Genomic DNA, 20,734 nt, shown 5'->3' with positions numbered 1-20,734 from the left:
TTGCGCCTCGCTTCAACGCAAAATTAACCATATTGGCGTGCTCTCCTGAAATTCATTGCCTCTTACGTTCGATGGATTGTTCTCACTCTTCAGCTCCTAAGACAGCTACTTCATTATTAAGAGGCTGCCATTCTTGGCGCTGCAACTCAAGACAAGCTACAAAACAAGAATAATTGGTTCTCATAAATATTCTTCTTTTTCTGACTGCGCCTTCTCCTGTGGTATCTGTTGTGTTTGCCAGCAGCCTGCATACATTATGCACTTTAATAATCCAGTTTCAAACAGTACAAAACATTAATATCTGTGGGCTGATTGTTAGTTTCATACTTCAAATTTCCTTGCAGCTGTGGATGAGTGTTGAGTGGGGTTGACAATTTTAGGGACGCATCATGCTCCCAATGGAGGGGGGGAAGCATGCATGTGGCTGAAAGACTCTTCCTGTCTCTGCCTTGCTGTTTTCACCTCTGACTTCCCCATTTTCAGTGCTTCCAAGACTTATGGGAGGCATAAAGGGTAATGTGAGAAAGCTCCCTCTTGCTGTTTCCATCCTTTTTATATAGACATACTACCTGTTAGGAGTGTATTTGGTTTGTAAATTTGGATTCCCTCCAGGGTTTTTCTTCACCAGCCTGATAAGTTAGTCAGCCTCCCTCCGGCATGCTCCGAAACATAGCTTGGAAAAGTTGCTTTTTAGGACAACAACTCTTTTGGCTATGACCAATGGTTCTGGGAACTGTAATTTGTTAAAGATATAAAGTAACATTTACAAAGTCTGCTTGAAGCTAGATTGGATTTGGGATCACCCCATTTTTTTAAGCTAAATGGGAAGGTATCTTATACTGGAGATGGAAAGACTATTTAATTTTTTTAAAGAAAAAGATCAGAAAAGTAGAAAATGCTGCAAAAGAGGGCTTTATGCCGTGCAAAATTTTGGTGTCGCTGTTTTGCACAAGACACAGTCTTTACTGTGCTAATAATAATAATATTTTTGCACAGGAATATTATTTGCTGCCCAGAAAAGCCTGTTTCCTAAGCGGATAAGGCTGTTTTCCATGCAAAAACAATCCCAAGTGAAGTCTTGAATTGCAAACAGTACTGGTTGCAGTGTTGCAGATTGTTGTCACATATCTCCATCTTGGGTGCAGAGACAGAGAATTCACTCAGCTTCTCTGCAGTCTCCTTTGTCAACCTGTCTTCTTAACTAGTATTCAGCTTCTGATACATTGGAAGATTAAAAAAGAATAATTTAACTCTACAGTCACAATATCAAGCGGCATTACAAAGGCTTGTTTGGGTGGTGTTCCATCTTAATGTGGACATCTGTACACTGCAGGCCACTAGACTGGGTGTGAAACACCCATCTATTGCTTTCTTTTCCCCAGAGAGTTCGTCCCAGAGATCAGACATCTGCTTTGCATAGAATCAAATGGGATCTGGAGCTGCAAGACTGACTGGCATTTTTTCAGTCCTGTGTTCTGTATTGGCTGTTAAGGCCTACTTCTCTCTTGCCCACCTCCAGCGCACATATGGAAATAACCTGCACTCTGTACAACGGCTGTTAATGCTTCAGAAGAGCCTGCTGCTTGTCTACCATAATTGCACATAAAAGCTGTCATTGGGACCATTGCTAAATATTGCTGTCAGCAGTGCCTACAGGGACGTAGCCAAGGGGGGGGGATCTTGGGGTCCGGACACCCCCCTTCCAATAGAAGAATGAATGGTGTGTGCTGCTGCACCGCTGCACCCAAGCCCCATTATAATGGTAGCACTTAGTCTGGACCCCCCCCCCCCCCCGCCTTCCTAAAATCCTGGCTACGTCCCTGGTGCCTAGCTTTGCAAGGGGTTATTTGCTTGCCTCTTCAGTGGTTGGGGTGTTTTGGAAGAAGTGGCTGGGCAAAGCAACCCTCCTTAAGGATGGAAATAAAAGGTGTGGTTCTATTGCCTTTAAGAGGACAGTGGTTAGACCCTTGCCAAGATACCTGGCTTAGACTCTATGGTTTGGGATAACTATCCTACATTTTTCAGACGATTGAGGGGGAACAAGCAGAATCCAGTTAAAGTAGAAGTACAGCAGGGTAGGAAAACTATTCAGTCTGGGTGGCACCGCTCTGGACCCCACAACAAACTCCAACTCCCAGAATACCATAGCCTTGAGCCAGGGCAGTTAAAATGGTGCCAAACTGGGTTATTTCTCCAACGTGGATGCAGCCTGGGAGGAGAGAAGGAAACTTGAATCTCTCCCCTGTCCCTGCAACCTGAATCAAACTGACTAGGAGACTAATAAACATAGAGTGAGAATTATATCCCCAAGCATCTAATCAACACTATGGTTGGGCTCTGATTAAATAATGTTGTTAGCATTGCTGCTTTTGATTAATCTTCAGTGGCTTAATTTACTTTTAAGGGAGTTCTGCTGATGGCAGTCACTCTCAAACGTGGATTTTCCAGGTGGTTTGGACTTCAGCTCCCAGAATCTCTGGGCATTGGCCAAGCTTGCTAAGTCTTCTTGGAACTGTAGACCAAAGCATCTTGAAGACCAATGTTTGAGAACCATTGACTACCAAAACAGCATGCGCATGCATATATATATATATATATATATATATATATATCACCCCAAAACAGCAAATTTAAAAGAAACATATCTCCCTGGCAACTTCATTTCAGTTATTTTCCAAACTGAACTTGTCTCTTGTGGTATCGATAGAGTACCCGCCATCCTCTTTGGCAGCAGATAGAATAACTCAATGCAGAATGCGATTTCCAGATATTAATGCCATTGCTGCACGCAAGGCAAGTGGTGACACTCTCGTAAACTGTAGGCAGCCCTGGATGATGGACTAGGCAGGCAGGGAAGAGGCTATAAGGCGTGTCTCCTCTCTTGGGTAGCCGTCGCGTAGCAACTCGCTCGATAGTCCAAGGACATTTTACATTAACTGCGCAGCAGATGATCTGAGAAGTGTACAACATCAGGGTGTGCTTTTAACATACAGCGCGTTTCGCGGAGGGCTGGTTCTCCAGTTAGCAAGACATTAGTGGCTCTAAAGTGTGCTCATAAATAGTGTTATCCTTGACTGCTGATTATAGGGAGCATATAACACCCTTGTTCAAAGAACTTCACTACGTACTGGTCCATTTCCAGGAATAATTCAAAGTGCTGGTTATGACTTGTGTGTGTATGCACCTTCAAGTTGCCTGTGAACTTATGGTGACCCTATGCATTTCATAGGGTCTTCTTAAGGCAAGGAATACTCAGAGGTGGTTTTACGAGTTCCTTCCTCTGAAATACAGCCTACAGTACCTGGGATTCAATGTGGCCAGTCCCTCATCTCTTATCTCTGGACAGTTAGCAGCCTAGATTGTGTGCTTAGTGGGCACTGGTCCCTGTACGCTTCCCATCGTAGAAGGGAACTTCAATTTTCTTATTCTGGCGTTTGCTGTGATAGGCGTGACCCAAACATTTGGGCATGACTCCTATTGGTTCATTCCATCTAGAACCGATCCATGGAAGAAATTGTGCAATGGTGAGCCACAGAATTATAGAATCAAAGAGTTAGAAGGGATCTCAACAATTATCCCCATGCCATACAAATATATAATTAAGAGATGGTAATCCAACCTATTTTTTAAAAACCCAAAAGAGAGACCACCAACCTCTGAGGCAGTCTATTCCATGCTCAGAATAGCTCTTACATTCAGGAAGTTCTTTCTTTAACATCCATATGCGCTATGGGCTTTACCGCATGAGCCACCGTGTCACCGCAGTCACATTTGTCAGTGAAAACAGAATTACAGCTGTTTGTACGCCCCACATCGTTGCATGTCTTTGAAATCACGGGACTGCTATCATCGCGATCTGTTCCTGACGACCCCTTAAATCCACTTCTCTGCCCTATGCCCTACCCAGCATGCCTTCCAGCTTATTATATTATATTTTATTTTACTGTATTTAGACTTTTACATGAAATTCTGGTGCTCTGCTACTGTGGCCTAAGACAGACTGCCTGAAAATGGCAGTCTGGAGGTGTCCATTTTAACTCCAGAAGGACGCCGCAGCCGCCAAACCACACGATGTCCCTCCGGAGTAAAAAGAAACCAGTTCTTCTGGGTTCTTTTTGTGGCGCCCGTGTTTGTTGTAAGTGACGCACAGCGACGTGCAGATGCTGTGCGTCCCTTACATCAAATGGCAGCACCCATGTGGACAGGATGCCACCATTAGCCTGCCGCTGTTACACACTAGGGTTCTGAACCATGCAGTTGCTGCGTGGTCCAAAACCCTAGTATCACCGCTGCCACACTGCATTTAGCCTGTCTGTCTCGGGGCCTGTGACAAGAAAGGTCATCAGGCTACTTGGGAATAGTGAAGAGGAGGAGGCAGGGGAGAGGAAGGGGCACCAAGTGACTGTCAATAATGTTACTACTCTGGCATTGACATTTCACACCTGGGAACTTATCCTATTGAGAGCCCATTGATGGGTTTACCCATCAATGAAAAGCGATGTCCTAATTGTGTTTGGAGGATGCAGCAACTATAGGTCAGCCACAGCAGCTATATGAGTCGGACCTGCTTTAGTTGGTATGAACCAGTGGATTCAGTTCTATGTTTGCAAGTCTTTAGCTGGTTTCTCTGTCCCCCTCGCCCCCATGTAGGATAATAAAAACTTCCTTTGCTGACTTGAGTAAACTCCCAAGCATTTGTCTGGATGCCCCAGAGAGTGCATGCCAGCTGTCTCCGTCTTTGGTCCTTGGCTAGGTGCCATGAGGTTTCTTTTACAGCAGAGCATTAGAATGAGCTTGACATTTCAATGAATAACTTTAAAAGGACCAAACCTCAAAGAGTGGATTATCTAAATATGTCTTTTTGTGTTTAGATCAGGCGACGAACAGGAGAACCCTAGGTCTGAGGATGCCGGTGCTGAAGCGGCAGCTGTATTGTATTACTTTATTTATACCTCACTTTCCCCCCTCCCATCAAAGCGGGGACTCAAGGTGGCTTACAAGATAAAAAGGGAATACAACTGAAAACACATGTAGATAAAAACATTAAAACTGTTTAAAATGCCAGTAAACTGTCTATAGGATTAAAATGGCATGAAACATATCCACTGAAGAGCAAAAGGTAAAAATAGTACAGTACCGCATGCTAAAGAGGTGATCTTTCTAGTAAAACAATCAGTTTCCAAAACTTTGTAGAAAATGAAAAGGGCTTTTATCCATTGAGAAATGGACAGTGAGCAAGAAGATGGTCAAGCTTTCCAGGGCAGATGCCCACAAGCAGGATTGAAGGCAACCGCATCTTTGCTCCCAGTTGTTCTGGTGCAAGATGGTATTCAGAGGATGCCATGCTGCCTGTGACTGAAGAAAGGAGCATAGAGTAGAGGTGTAATTCATTGCTAATTTTGTTCTTGAAAGAAGCAGCAGGTAATTTTTTAGCCATTTTCTTTCCACTGCAAGGAAGCCTTTGAAAACTATTCACAGTTTGGGGTTGTCCCGATATAAAATTCACATAGGTCACCTGTGTTCAGAAAGCAGCATCTTCTGTGCAGGAAACAGCATTTTCGGCACAGAAAACAATATTTTTGTGCAGTGACGTTGCTTTCTGTGTCGAAAATGCTGCTTTCTGTGCTGTGAGCCTTCAAGTCTGACTTATGGAAACCCGGCCTAAGGTAAAGCTATCGTGGGGTTTTCTTGGCAAGGTTTGATCAGAGAGGGTTTGCCTTTATTATGGGGGAAAGGTGGGGTGGGAGTAAAACCACTACATTTTGAAGTATTTTCCCACCCATTTGGGACAGAAAGTTATTAAAAAATGGGAGTCTGAGGACTTTGGTGGAAGGCTTCAGGGTGTTTCAAGGGTAGTGCTTTGGACCCCCAAGGGCCATAACTTGTTCTCCTTCTCTAGAGACAGAGATGAGATGGGTCAACCACCGCAAGTGGACTGCCATAAGGAATAACAGAGAGACACTCAAAAATCTGTTCCAACCCTATTCATATCGCAATGGCAAGGGAAGCTCTGATTAAACCCAAAGATTTCTAATCAGTAATTAATGAATTGTTTGATTAATCACACTGATTGGAGATGTGGCGTTTTTCATCCTTTCATAAAATTTAGGGCATAGCAGGGCTGGTTAAGGACAATTGCTTTAGAAAGCTCTGGTGTGAGCTGAAATTCTTATATGTATGTATGTGGCGCTTGTATGTCCTGCAATGTTTAAAGTTCCCAAATGCTCCCTTTTAATAGAACAATAGCACGAGCCCTTATTGTGAGGGGCGATGGATGCTCCAGAAAGGGTCCGCATGTGTGAGCTACATATCGTCTCTAGTAACGTAGTAGTTAGTGTACCTTTGTGAACCAAGGAGAGTGGGGGGATCCTTGGGCTGCTATACATATAGGTCAGGAGAAAGACTAGAAAGAAAATAGTTGTATAATGGGTTTCTCAAATGTCAGGTAATCCGTATGAGAAGACTCTCAGAGTCATTGCAGTTTGGGACTTATTTTGCAGAGAAAATGCATGTAGGCGTTTGTTTGTTTTTGCACAGAATAGGACATTTTAATGCACCGAAAATAAGTGTTTCTGCATGGAAAACAACAGCATAATAATATGTTGTTTTCTGGGCACAAACGTCGTTTAATGCAATTGTGTGTGAGAGAGAAGAGAGAGAGAGAAAGAGAGATAAACCAACACGTTTTGCACAGAATAAGTCTTGAGCTGCTGATAGTCTTTGAAGACTGTATAGTGCTTCTTACAGCGAGGGGGAAAATGGTGAAATTGTTTGTTCTTGCCTGCACAAATGATATTTCCCCTCAGGAGGACAGTAGATCTTTTATTTTTCCCATCCAAGGTCAACGCATTTGGTTTGAGGGAAGACTAGTACTCCTATGTTTGAAGTGGGGAGGGTACGGTTGATTCCCATGGGCAAGACTCTGACTGACATCCTGTTAGTTAGTTACGACGTCCGTCAGTTAGACATATGACCTTGTCATTGATTCCTATTTACATTTATATTGTAGTACCATTGACATGATTGTAATCCCCCCTGAAACCCACCTTAAAAGTCAGCCAGAGGCACCAAGGGATGGAGTCTTACAGCACTGGTGAGTGTGGTGCTGAAAGGTCATGCATCCAGCTTTGTCCCACTAGCAAGCTGCAATGTGGGGCTGCGACAAGATCCCACATGTGTCCCTGTTTCTGCTCCTCGCTTTGGTTTGCTGGCAGGAAGAGACTGGATATATCATCCTTCAGTGATCTCCATACCAGTGCCATGGAACTCCATCCCTTAGTGTGGCTGGCTGGATTTTGAGATGAGTATTGGAGAGTCAGATCATAAACATGACATTGTGGCTATGTGTCTTATGAAGGATCTCAACTTACGTTTGACGGTGCAGGCCACAGGGTTGGTCTCATAATGCCTACAAAGAGATAGAAATCAGTCAAGAGAACCCAAGCAGCATGAGCATTTTCTCTGGATAAAAAGCTGGCTGCCCTAAGCATAAGCTATCTTTCCAAATAGGTTCCTTCCAGTGTGGACTGCAGGAACATGAGGATGGTTCCAATTAGGACAGTAATGGGGACAAAGACTTAAAACCCACTGTAACTCTTTGTATGACTTTTCCTACCTTCCCACCCCTGTTCCCACCATATCATCTATTTGTGTTTTCAGGATGACAAATGTCAACCCCAGTTTGACCCTGTGGACAGGCTATTTGCCATGGGAAAGGTGGTGGTACTCTTCCGTTTCCAGGCTCTGGGGAAAAGAACTGTTAGCACATTTCTGGGGCCTGTTCCCAAACTATTCAAAGTCAGCTAATCTTTCCAAAGAAATAGCGCAACTTTCACAAGACTGAATTCTGCTGATAAGTTCCAACTGTAGTAGACCCATTGAATCAGTGGGATTTACATAAGCATTTAACTCATCATTCAGTGAGTGTTTCAGTGGATCCTACTTCAGTTGGGACTCTCATTAGTCCCAGATCATCATCATCATCATCATCATCATCATCATCATCATCATCATCATCATCATCATCATATTGGTTTGTTGAAGCACGCTGTCTTGTTTTTAGGGGGAAATCTCAGACTGATGTTTCTGCTTTTCTGCTCCGATTGACTGATGGAGGCTCTTGCTTGTCTGTGAGCCCATCATCTTTACATTTGCTTTTGCTTCTCCTAAAATCCCCTCAATCCTGCTGCAGTCCCTGAACACATTTCTAAAGAGCACTGAAGGCTACTTTGTCTCAGTCTGTTCTGGCTATTATTCTGTGAGTTTGGAAAGGCTCCAAGTCTGGCTTTGGCCTCAGGTTAAAACCATCTGAATTATTATTCTTGGCAAAGGTTGAACAGGTCCTGCCTTGGAGAATCAAACAGCTGAGTAGTGGCTCCTTAATGCCCTTCTTAAAAAGTCTTCAGAGAACTAGTGCAATTCCAGAGCTCACTTTCAGTACTACTGGGGAAAGGGCAGGCAGGCAGCCTGGCAAATAATAAACCAATGTTGAAAGCATGCATCCTTCCAGATGCTATTGGACTGCAAGTCCCAGCAGCCTAAGTCAGAATGGTGGAGAATGCGGGTAGTTGTAGTTGCAGCTATATATTAAAAACCTCATAATTCTCATCCTTGCAGAAGATCAGGTTGCCTTACTTGGATCAAGTAAGGACTAGAGGGGTACAGTGATGGAGAGAGGACACAACCATACCAGAGTATGCATTTGTTGTGCTACATAGCCAATCTGAAGGACTACATTTCCCTTTGTGAACCAGTTAGAGCTCTGAGATCATCCAGAACAAGCCCTTCTCTCTGTCCCACCATCTACTTAGGCTTGTTTGGTTAGAACAAAAGAGAGAGCTTTTTTGGTGGCTACTCTGAAAAGTCTTCCAAAGGAGACTTTGCAATTCCTTCTCTAGAGATGCCAGGATGGTCTCATCCCTGCTTTCCTTTGGCGGCAAGTAAAAACATTTTTGTGCCATCAGGCTTTTACATACTGATGTGGGTCGGGCTTTTAAATGCTGTACAATTCAGTTTTTATGATTTATATGGAGTTTTTAAAATTAAAACTATTTTAATGTTTAATGGTTTTTAAAATGTTATACTTTTAAATATTATTGCATTGTTTATATTTTGTATGGTTTTAAATTTGCTGTGAGCCACCCTTAAGGCCCTATATTGGGAGGAAGGCGGGATATGAATAAATAAAATAAGTACATAAAATGTGCCGAATGATAATGTTGCACAACTGAGCCAAGGAACCAAAGTGCTGTGTGTGTGTCCAGGCACATTACGCATCTGTATGTGCAATGGCACAGCACAGTGTGATTGTTCTGCATCTGACAAAAATGTCCACCTGCTTCTGTAAGGGAACTTACACATGAATAATACACCAGCAGAGTGATTTGTGCATGTTCAGGAAATGCTTTGCCTGAGATCCTGTATCAGGAGATGTATCATAACACTTGTAACATGGTGGAATTATGAAACATCTCCTCCTTCTGCATGTCCTCCTGAACCCAAATCCCCTGGGATGGTTCAGAAGTTGCTGGCTATGGGACTATGTATGAGAATGGTGTCCTTTCTCAGGACATCTGAAGACCCACTGTCATGCCACTTTGGGCATGCTGAAGTGAACCAGTGTGGCCCACTGGGTGTGCAGAAGGAGGGAAAGTGGCTCCCAATGGCACCATGATTTCAAGGACTGCCTCTGAGTCTCAGGGCTTGTCTGCTCTTCTACAATAGTCAGGTGAGCGGGGGAGAATCTTAGGGTGAGAGCACTGTCTTTAAAAGTGTGCATATATATATACCTGGTATTGTTTAAAAAATTAGAATGGCATACTCTGTGTAACTGTGGTTGGTACTTAATGTATCATACTTAATGACATAATCAGGGCTGCTTAATGTCATCAAGTTTCAGGTCCTGGGATAGTGCCACTCTGCCAAGCCCACTACAGTCACACAGCCAGTTGCCACTCAGCCATTCCTTGCTCTCCACTGGGCACAAAATGGGCATGGGAGGGTGTCTGAGGAAGTTAGGGGGATTTGGCCATCATTTGAAGGAGGAAGAGCATGCCAACATCTGCAGTGATGAGTCAAAAACAAACCAAACAAAAACTCACAGACATAAATTGGGCTTGAGCCTGCATATATCACTAGAAGGATGCTAGCCTTAGTGTTAGTGATCTCAGCCAACCTGGCAGAGGTGGGACAGCATTATTGTGCCCGTACTCCAGGCTAATACTCCAAGGAGCTAGAATAGATCAAGAGTGAATTCTCCCTGGAAGTCAGGATGACTAAACTGAGATGGTCATACTTTGGCCACATCATGAGAAGGCACAAATTATTGGAAAAGACCGTGATGCTAGGAAAGGCAGAGGGCAGTTGAAAGAGAAGAAGACCACATGCTAGATGGTTAGATTCGATCAAAGAGACAACAGGCCTGAGCTTGCAACATCTGAGAAAAGCAGCTGAGGACTGGGAGCCTTGGAGATAGCTCATCCATAGTGTTGCCATGAGTCAAGGTTGACTCAAGGGCAGTTAACAACAAACGGCAACTCCAAGGTGTAGGAAGCTGAAGGAATGTGGTCATCCAACTGCTGGTAGAAGCAAGATATTCTTAGGGATGTTGTGGTGGGTATGTGCACAAACTAGGGCATTTCTCCCCCATAATGATTCAACCCTTTCCCCTCTTTCTGTCCCCAAATTTCTAGCATTGCAGTAACTTAAAATTCCAGTTGAGCATTTAAAGTTTAAGCATTTAAAGAAAAGGGTAAGCAAAATTATCAAGGGAATGAATATACAGTAAACAATACTTCTAGGGTGAACAGTTTTCACAGCCTCACTCTCTGCGGTGCTAGAAATTGTGCAATTGCAGGAAAAAAACCCATTGGGGGGGCAGAATTCTTATTAGGGGCATTATCTTCATCTGCCTCTCCTCCTATTCATAACTACTAGGGGTCTGTGAGCCTGTCCTGTTGGCTTTCCTGTTGACTCTCTGGCCCATCATGAGTAAAGAATTGATAGCAGTTATCAGGTCCAACAAGAGCTTTGGGTGAAAGCACTGTGGAATAACTTCCCTTTCAGAGCATCTCTGCCAAAGGCCTCTCCTTCCCTTCTCCTATTGTGCATTCCAAAAACACTGCTTTTCCAGGATAGATTTGAAGAGTGCTTTTCTACCCTGCAGGCTCCTGTCTTGCTAGAAAATCAAATAATCAAGATGGGGGGGAAAGAACTGAGTTGCTGATGCATTCATTCTAGAACACACAAGGATTTCAGGCAGCTAGTAGCTTTGGCTATATTGGTGCATGGTACATGCATGTATGCACCTTTAAGTTGCCCATTGATTTATGGGACCCCATGAATTTCATGGGGATTTCTTAACCAAGGAATACTCAAGAGATGGTTTTGCCAGTTCCTTCCCTTGAAATGCAGCCTGCAGCATCTGGTGTTCATTGCTGGTTCCTCATTCAAGTACTAACCTGGTCTGACTCTGCTCAGCTTACAAAATCACAGGATTGGGAACCTTTCGGGAATTTAGGTAGGGGCCTCTTATCTCCTGGATAAGTTCTATAGCCAAAGAGGGCTCTGAACCTGATAATCACAAAGCATTACTGACATCTACTGGCCCTTCCCTTCCTTCACATATGTTCAAACATCCTTGAAACCCCCCATCCCACTTTTCACTCCCCATCAGAAGGTTCACATAACCAGGCTCATGGATTGTACAATACATTTGCATCTGGAAGTGGGGAAAAGCCCACTTTTGCTTACTTGCAAGTATCTGCAGCAGGAGGGTAAATGACATTTTCCATCCATTATCATTCCAATCTCCTTAAGCAGGAAGAATCTTACAAGCACAGTGTGTACTTAGAAGTCCCCTTTATGTCTCCTGTCTAACCTCCTCTCAAGCAAAGTGGTGTCTAATGGGCCAGAATACCCCAGGAGCAGCCTGAAACATTCTGGCCCTTAAATTGCCCCAATGTGTCCCTTTACCTGGGGCCTGCCATTGTTTGTTTGTGTGTCTCTCTGTGCCACCTGCTGCTGCCATCGCTGCCACAAGTCACTTGCTCTGAGGTCCGGATGAGGAAGCAATTTGTCATGGTGGCAGTGCCACTGAGTACTGAGTGGCACTCGGTGTCACTAAGCCACAGCAGGACGCATTGTAAACAGCCATCAGGTGTCACAACAGAGGACTCTGGATCCTCTGGGAAGATCTGGAGCAAATAGCAAGTTTTTTTCCTTAAACATTTTATAGGTGTTATACCCTGGATTTGGTGCTGAACTGCTGGGTAACATCTGGACTGGGCCTTGCAATTTCAGGGCCTCCGTTCCCATTCCTTGCCATGAGAATGGAGAGAAGTTCTTTTTTATTTGGCCGATGAAGACAGGGCCTAAGTGCACATAGTTTAGATTGTAGGCAGCCTTTATTATTCTCCGGAGAACTCAATGATGGTTGCTGCTTTAATATTTCTTAGTGCTTGAACATTTGGTATGCTTCTTCTTGATAATGCACAAGAAGGCTCACCTGCAGAGGAGTCTTGCTGTTCCAATTTTACTAGTTCATTTAAGGTAGGAATCTTAGCCCTCTCAGCCTTGTTGGGGGTTGTGAGGCTTGATTCCCTCCTGCCTCATCCCATCCCAAGGTCCATCGCCATTAGACTAGAAGGAATTCCTTGATGCCTGCTACAAGGGCAGTGTGTGGGAAGAGCATCCCCTTTCCAGCTACGCATTGTTGCATATTTAATGTTGTTAATGCCACCTGCTGGTAAAGCTGCCAAATTATGAGCAAGCCTCATAAAACCCAGTCTGGCGGTGGCTTCTCCTGGCCAATGTTGTCTGAAGAAAATTCACAGTTCTATATATGGAGATGGAATTCATATTAGGTGTTATTAATTTCCTGACTGATAATAGGGTTTCCTAAACCCTGAGCAACCCCGATCGGAAAGAATAATGCAGTACGTTTTTTTGTGCCGTTTCTAGTATTTTCACATGAAGAAGCACTCTGGAAAATGCACATGGTTTTCTTATGAGACCCCATGGCTTTGTTTGTTCATTTGTGTTCAGAGAATGTGCTTCCTTAATAAGAAAGTATATTTTACACAGAATGTGCCATTTCTTGTGCAGATTTCAGCACCCCCTCCTCCCAGGTTTTGGTGTAGGATAACAGGATGGGCTGGATTTGTCTTTTTTAGGGTTGTTGTGGAGCCACTGCCCCCTGAAAGAGCCCTATAGTAGCTGGGGGAAATTAAGTGGTGGCCAAGAAGCATTCAGCTATGTTCCAGTAGCCAGAAATATGACAATGATGACATGGAGCCCTGCAGAACCTCTGAGAGGTTCTGGAGAATGTATTGTCATTGTTGTGTGTCCAGCCATATGGACATAGTCAGATGTTTCTGGGTCACATTTGGCTTTCCCCCCCTAAATCATTACCTGGTTGTGTTGGGGAGACCTACAAGAGGCAGGTAAGTCATGCAGGAGGGAAGAGGGCTAGTGTTGCTGGCCCTGAGTCTTCAATTTTCATGTCATTTCCAGGTGGGAGATAAAGGTACACATTTTCCAGGACCTCTCCAACTGAGATTTGGTAAACTCAACTCTGGGCAAAAGCATGTGTGCAAATCTCCATCTTAGCTAGGAGATCTGCAGCTTCCATCAATTTGGCAAGGTTTGATTTGTTGCTCCCATTTACAAATATGCTCTGGGGGGGGGGGGGATCCATGTAGTTACCTAGTTAGCTTTCTCCTTCTTTCCCAGTCATTGGGCCCAGTGCTGTTCAACATCAATTATCAATGACTTGGATGATGGAATAGAGGGCCTGCTTATCAAATGGGCAGATGGCACCAAATTAGGAGGGGAAACTAATTCCCAAGAGGACAGGATCAGAATTTAAAAACGACCTTATGTTGCTTTATGTTGAGTTAGATCCAAGTTAAAACAATGCCACAATTTAAAAGGATTGAAATAATTTAAAAATAATTTAAAAATAATTTAAAATGTTGTTTTAAATTTGGCATTGTTTTAACTTGTTTAAATTGTTCATCCTGCCCTGTGATCCTTGTATACAAGGTGGGAAAGAAATATTTTAACAAATCAATCAATAGTTCCTCCAGGCTTGTCTTGTCAACACTGGCTGGCAGTAGTGAGTCTCTGGATGTTCAGAAAAGATGTCCTACCTTTACTTGGCGATGCTGTTGGGGATTGAACCTGGAACCTTCTGCATGTAGAGCACTAAGTGACAATCCCTCCGATTCATGTTTGAATTGCTTAACATACATAAGTTATGCCTTAAAAGTGAACAGATCCTGCATATTGGATGCTTGCTTTATTAATTTAGATCACATTCATGGGCCTTGAGAGTTCTAGTGTATAAGGCAGGGAGGAAAGTAGATCAGTGCTGGCTTCATAGTTATTTCCCCTTCACATTTAGGCAAGCCTGCACTTTTCCAGAAACCACCCAAGTTAGCTTTTTCCTCCTAGCTTCTGAATTTATTTAGAGTATTTATACCCCACCCTTCAGCCACAAAGGTTCCCAGAACACTTACAATTAGTTAGTCTGACATTTGCTTGCCTGCAGGCTTATAGTCTAAATAATACATGACAATAAAAAAGAAAGGGAGGGAAAGGTATGGTGGGATAGGAATTAAGTTCAGCAGTTCCTGGCTATTCTTCTTTCTACTGAGAGGCCACAGCAATGACAGTTGGAACATGTAGGTATGGGCTCTTATCAGCCATTGGGGCCCAGGTACAATGGAGGTATGTCTGGTTGCTATCCATCTCTCTTGAAGGCCACAGCAGTGGTGGCTGGAACATGGAAGGAGAGACTCCGCTCTCACCAAGTTTCTTACCTTATATCCTATCTATCGACTTCTCTTACCTCGCAACACAAAATATATCACTTCCTTGCAAGATGCACCACCTTTCCCCTCAAATGGGCACAACCTCAGGAGGCTTTCAATTGAGAACCAAAACCTCCAGGCCTGCCACTTAGTCTGGCCTGTTTGGGCAAATGGGTAAGGTAGATGCTCTGGATGGGCCTTTTGGCTGCTCCACCAGGATATATGTATGTATGTATGTATGTATGTATGTATGTGTATATATATATATATAAAACCTTTCCAGAGACTAGGGTTGAAAGAAGTTCTGGTCCAAGCAGTTGCAGCTGGCACCATCTTTTTTTCTATACCCATTCCCAATGCTGCTATGCCCACTTCTGACATGGCAGTACTGGAGGAAGGATTCACAAGCATTTGGCTGGAAGCCACTGCCACTGTATAGTGTCGGATCAACCTGAAAAGGAGGAGAAAGAGTCATTGCTCCTGGCCAGGTTGCCCCAGGTTGGTCATTTGGAGGAGATGCTGGCATGGAGTCCTGAACAGGGTAGGACCAAGAGGCTCCAGTCCTCCTCAAGACTAGGATGGAAGGTGGGGGAACCCCTCCCTGAAATTATCATGCCAAATTGGATCACCAAGATTCCTAGCTAGTGGAGTCGCCACATGGACTTTCAATCAGAAGTGTGCTTAGTGGCCATCGTTTTGCTATTGCTTCCAGGATGCTCAGGTTGTTGCTCAGTTGGATGATGATGAAGACGGCAATAATGATGACTGTTTTAACACAGTATATTGTGTTTCCATTGTTTTTGTAAAAGCATATCAGAAAGTAGTCACATTTAATGATCTGCCTGCCAATGTTGAGCCTTCCCACCTGTTCTGGGGTCTCAATGCCATCCTGTATTCAGACTGGAGAGCTTGTTTTCTATGTCTGTAGCTGCATCTGCACTGCAGAATTAGTCCATTGTGACACCACTTTGAATGCCACGGCTTAATACTGTTGAATTCTGGGAATTTTGGTTTGTTGTGACACCAGAGCTATCTGACACTGAAGGCTAAATGTCTCCTCTTGTTGTTGCTGGGTTGATTTCAAGTTGTTTGTGACTTAAGGCAGCCCTATGACAGGATTTTCTTGGCAAGATTTGTTCAGAGGAGGTTTGCTATTGCCTTCCCCCGAGGCTGAGAGTGTGTGACTTGCCCAAGGTCACCCAGTGGTTTCCATGGTCAAGGAGGGAACTGAACCCAGATTTCTAGAGTCTTTGGGCCTGAACACACAGACTAAAATAAAGCTGCTTTGGGTCACTTTGGAGGTATGCTGTTTAAATGGTGCATGCGTCCTAAGAGGCCAGAAGCTGAGCCAAAGCCATGCTCCAGTCTTAAGGACTGTCTGGAGCTCAGCTTTGGCACAGCTTCTGGCCTCTTAAGATGCGTGTATCATTTAAACAGCATACCTCCAAAGTGACCCAAAGCAGCTTTATTTTGGCCTGTCTGTTCGGGCCCATAGTTCAACACTCGAACCATTATGCCACGCTGGTTCCCTCCAAGTAGGAACAAGTAGGCAGAAGAGTCTGTTGTATCTTTGCTTTCAGGAGATGGAAGATCAATATGGACTTAGCCTTTTCACAGCCACTTGGAACTTGTGATGTATCTACACTGTAGAAATAATGCAGTTTGACACCACTTTACGTGACATAGCTCCATCTTACAGAATCCTGGGATTTGTAGTCTAAGGGTTCTTCTCTTCCAAAGCATGCTGGTGCCTCACAAAGCTACAAATCCCAGGATTGTGTAGGATGGAGCCATGGCAGCTAAAGTGGTGACAAACTGCATTATGTCTGCAGTGTAGATGCACCCTGGTTAATGCTTTTACAGAATCTCAAGATCAGTTTTCCAGACAAGTGCTGCCTTCTCAGACCTTGCTCAGTGTAAACTCCAGAGAACTGGTTATTTACCATGCTGCTGAAAAGATAAACCCAAGAAGGTAACTCTGAACGCTGGTAATAAATAGTGTAGTCTAAGCTATCAGACAACTGCAGTAAATATATATTTCTTTAAAAAAAGATTATCATTATACAACAACACAATGGTTAAAAGGAGTAATTACAATTAGACACAATTTGCCCCTGATTATGACAAGGTTAATAATAAGGGAGATAATTTATATAATTAGACAATGAATCTCTATGATTATGAAATGACGGGTCACAGAAGGTGGGTAAACACTCAGAACACTCAGCTTTCTCTCCTGGATGGAAACTAAATCTATTCTTATTAAAGCAATGAAATTGCATCTATGAACTGAATGTATCTATGCATTTATGAGCAGAACTGTACTAATGGGTTTTCATGCCATCAATACATTTGTTTTAATATAAGGCTTTGGGAGCCCATTGTGTACTTCCCGAGTTAGCTATTTCTCAGGCTCTGAATAGTCTGTTTCAATTTCTCCAGTCATTTCCTTTTGTTTTAGCATTGGTATCTAAGTAGATGATGATATATGGCGGAGAACCATGGCTGGATGGAATCTTTGGCATCTTTAAGACTCACCCAATTTGTTTCAGCATCAGCATTCATGGCGTCCAGTCTAATTTTTGAAATGAAAGGGTGAAAATGAAGGCTATGCTCTTTGTGATTGACCCTTGTCCACCTTGTTTGTCTGTTTGGTCATTCATCCAAACTGTGAACAGGTTCTCATTTCACAGAAAGCATAAGGTGGACTTATGACTATATGTATATGTCACCAATGGTATGCCAGCCCTTGAGTGTCAGTTGTTTTAACAAGGCTTCTGATCAGCTTCTTCTTGTGGATTTCTCCCCCTCCCTTCTTTCTCTTCCAGGTGGCTTGTATATCTTACCATGGAAAGGCTGGTCCTCTCCCTGCTGGTTATGGGCACTGTGGTGAAGGCCATGGTGTGTCCTCCACGCTGCAGATGCCAGGCTCTCTCCCCTTCAATCACCATCCTCTGCACCAAGACAGGGCTGCTTTTTGTCCCTCCTAGCATTGACCGGCGGACGGCTGAGCTCCGTCTGATGGACAACTTCATCACCAGCCTGCGGCGGAGGGATTTTGCCAACATGACGAACCTGATTCACTTGACCTTGTCCAGGAATACAATCAGTCAGATCATGCCTTACACCTTTTTTGATCTCAAAGGCCTTCACGCATTACACCTGGATAGTAACCGCCTGACCTCCATTGGCGAGGATCACTTCAAAGGGTTAATCAATCTTCGCCACTTGATCCTGAGTAATAACCAATTACACTACATTTCATCTGGGTCTTTTGAGGATTTCATTGACATAATTGAGGATCTGGATCTATCCTATAATAACCTTGTTCATGTTCCTTGGGAAACGATTGGGAGGCTTTCAAATGCCAACACGATCAGCTTGGATCATAACCTCATAGATTTTGTACCAGAAGGAATTTTTTCGGAACTTCACAAACTGGCTCGGCTGGACATGACCTCCAACAAATTGAAAAAGATCCCCCCTGATCCCCTCTTTTCCCGCATCCCTGTCTATGCCAAGCCAAAGGGATCCCCTTTGTCCTCCTTGGTGCTGAGCTTTGGGGGGAACCCCTTGCACTGCAATTGTGAACTCGTGTGGCTGCGGCGTCTGACCAGGGAAGATGATCTGGAGACATGCGCCTCCCCTCCAGAACTGATGGGTAAGTACTTCTGGACCATTCGAGAGGAGGAGTTTGTTTGTGAGCCTCCCATGATCACTCACAAGACCCCCAAGCAGGTGGTCATGGAAGGAGAGAGCGTTTCCTTGAAATGCAAAGCTGTAGGTGACCCAGAGCCATACGTCCGCTGGATTTCACCTGTGGGGAAGCTAGTCTCCAACACTTCCAGAACAGTTTCTTATGAGAATGGGACTCTGGATATTTTGTTGGCTTCTGTGGAGGAGAAAGGGGAGTTTACTTGCATTGCATCCAATGCTGCTGGCGTCTCCACTGCCCCCGTTGAACTCTCCGTCAAACCTTACCCTCACCTGGCTAATAGTACCAACTGCGATAAGGAAGCTGACCCAGGACCCTCAGACATTCTTATTTCTGCCAAGTCGAGCTTCCCCAATGAAACCAAATCTCACCAAGAGAGGAAGGTGGTGGTGGTTGAGCTGACCTCTTCCTCTGCTCTCATCCAGTGGCCTTCCCAGCACCACATCCCAGGAATACGAATGTTCCAGATCCAGTACAACAGCTCTGCTGATGAGATCTTGGTGTACAGGTAAGCAGGACTCTTTTCACGGAGGCCAACAGAGTCACAAGCATGTGATCTCAAAATGATTTATTGAGCAGAAGTTGAACACAACAGCAAATATTACTTATTTAATACTTTTAAATCCTGACTGAGCCTAACTCACACACTTCAACTCACATCTTTTGCTCATATTGCTATTACTGGCTATTATATCTCCCTTTCTCCCTGTATCTCATATCTGAACCCCATCTCTGACCTCCATCTTGCCTTTTTAATATCCCTTCCAACATTCAGTGAATCACCAGTTACTCCAATTCCAATTTTTCACCCCTCCCAAAAGATCCTTACCTTAAAGTATATACAGGTTGAGTTTCCTTTTTCTGAAATGCTTGGGACCAGAAGCTGATGCAGACTGACCTTGTGTTTTCTTGCAGGATGATTCCAGCTGCCAGCAAGTCCTTCTTCTTGACGGATCTGGTTGCTGGGCGTGACTATGACCTTTGTGTCCTTGCTGTTTATGATGATGGCGTGACGTCTCTGACAGCAACCATGGTGGTTGGATGTGTGCAGTTCACCACAGAGGAGGAATATCGGCAGTGCCGCTCCCTCCATGCCCAGTTCCTTGGTGGGACTATGATCATCATCATTGGAGGCATTATTGTGGCATCTGTTTTGGTCTTCATCTTCATTCTTCTGATGAAATACAAAGTTTACACCAACCATCACAAAAACAAAACCACAAAAGTGACCAATGTTTGTTCTCAGACCAATGGCAGCCAAAGCGGCTCTGTCGCCCACTCCAGCTCCAAGCTAGCAGAGGGGCTGCAGCGGGAATGTTCGGGGCTGCCCCAGAGAGGCAAAAGCGTCCTCAGTCTGGAGTGTGAACGCGCCACACCGACAGAGGTGACGGGCCCTTTACGAAGTGAAGCCTTCTCTCAGTAGCCACGCTGAGCCCCTGCGGAGTGTGGCCCCCAAACTGAAACTGGTTGTGGTTGCATTTTAAGCTTCACTACTATTGTCTATTTTTAAGATCAGATGGTTTAAAAACTATTTTTTTAATCTGTAAAAGCTCTTGCATTCTTAACTATTTTTGTTGCACAATATTAAATATAAAGTGTGTGATTTGCAAGGGTTTTCTTTTAAAATCATTCTTAGATAACATACTTTAACAGTCAGGTCTGGATCGGTGCTGCTAGAAGCTGCCTTTTGATCTGCTCCAGTTCTGTTGGGTTTTACTCTCATGGGTTGTACTGCAGTCAAAGATGGTGTCATTTCACTAAGGGACTCTCCTGGTGTAGTTTACTAGCAATTCAGTGATGGGAGTACTTCCTAGCCCAGTTTTGGTTAGGGATAAGGGATAAAAACATCTGCCTCTGTCAGCTGAGGCTGACCAAGCCACCTTTCTTGGCTCATGATTTTGCACCGTCTATTTTAGTTACAACCATTCCAGGAAGGAAAATACTCTTGCCAGTTAAGCAGATTGTTTTGGAGGCCAGAAATCTGCCACACCACTTCTAAAGGGTTTGATTTAATAGCATCTCATGAAATTGCTGCACCCCTTGCACCCTCATTAGCTTTTAGGCAGGCCTCTTATCACTACATCACAATTAAAATGTCTTTTGCCTTTTCTTCAGGTTTCCGAGAGTGCTGAATTATGAAGGGGGAAAGCCTTTCTGGTAATTGGACTTGGCCAAACAGACTTGAACTGCCAACAGCATTGCCCTG

The 20,734-nt window shown here is 44.0% G+C and overlaps 1 protein-coding gene across 2 annotated transcripts in view; it reads left to right on the top strand.

Annotated features, from left to right (window-relative positions):
* Window positions 1–20,099, top strand: part of LOC149304464 (leucine-rich repeat and fibronectin type III domain-containing protein 1-like protein) — a 75,174-nt gene extending 55,075 nt beyond the window's left edge. For both annotated transcript variants that reach the window (XM_089478442.1, XM_089478443.1), the window contains 2 exons: window positions 17,642–19,036; window positions 19,444–20,099. In XM_089478442.1, the coding sequence (XP_089334568.1) occupies window positions 17,661–19,036; window positions 19,444–19,951 (1,884 nt within the window). In that variant the 5' untranslated portion in view covers window positions 17,642–17,660 and the 3' untranslated portion in view covers window positions 19,952–20,099. The remainder of the gene's footprint in view (window positions 1–17,641; window positions 19,037–19,443) is intronic.
* Window positions 20,100–20,734: the final 635 nt, after the last annotated feature.

This window comes from Sceloporus occidentalis, unplaced genomic scaffold, assembly GCF_023333645.1.
Source record: "Sceloporus occidentalis isolate IW3139 unplaced genomic scaffold, rSceOcc1.0.p SCAF_13, whole genome shotgun sequence".
In the NCBI taxonomy this organism is placed as follows: domain Eukaryota; kingdom Metazoa; phylum Chordata; class Lepidosauria; order Squamata; family Phrynosomatidae; genus Sceloporus; species Sceloporus occidentalis.
Note: the sequence above shows the minus strand (reverse complement) of the source record. Positions and strands in the feature narration are given on the sequence as shown.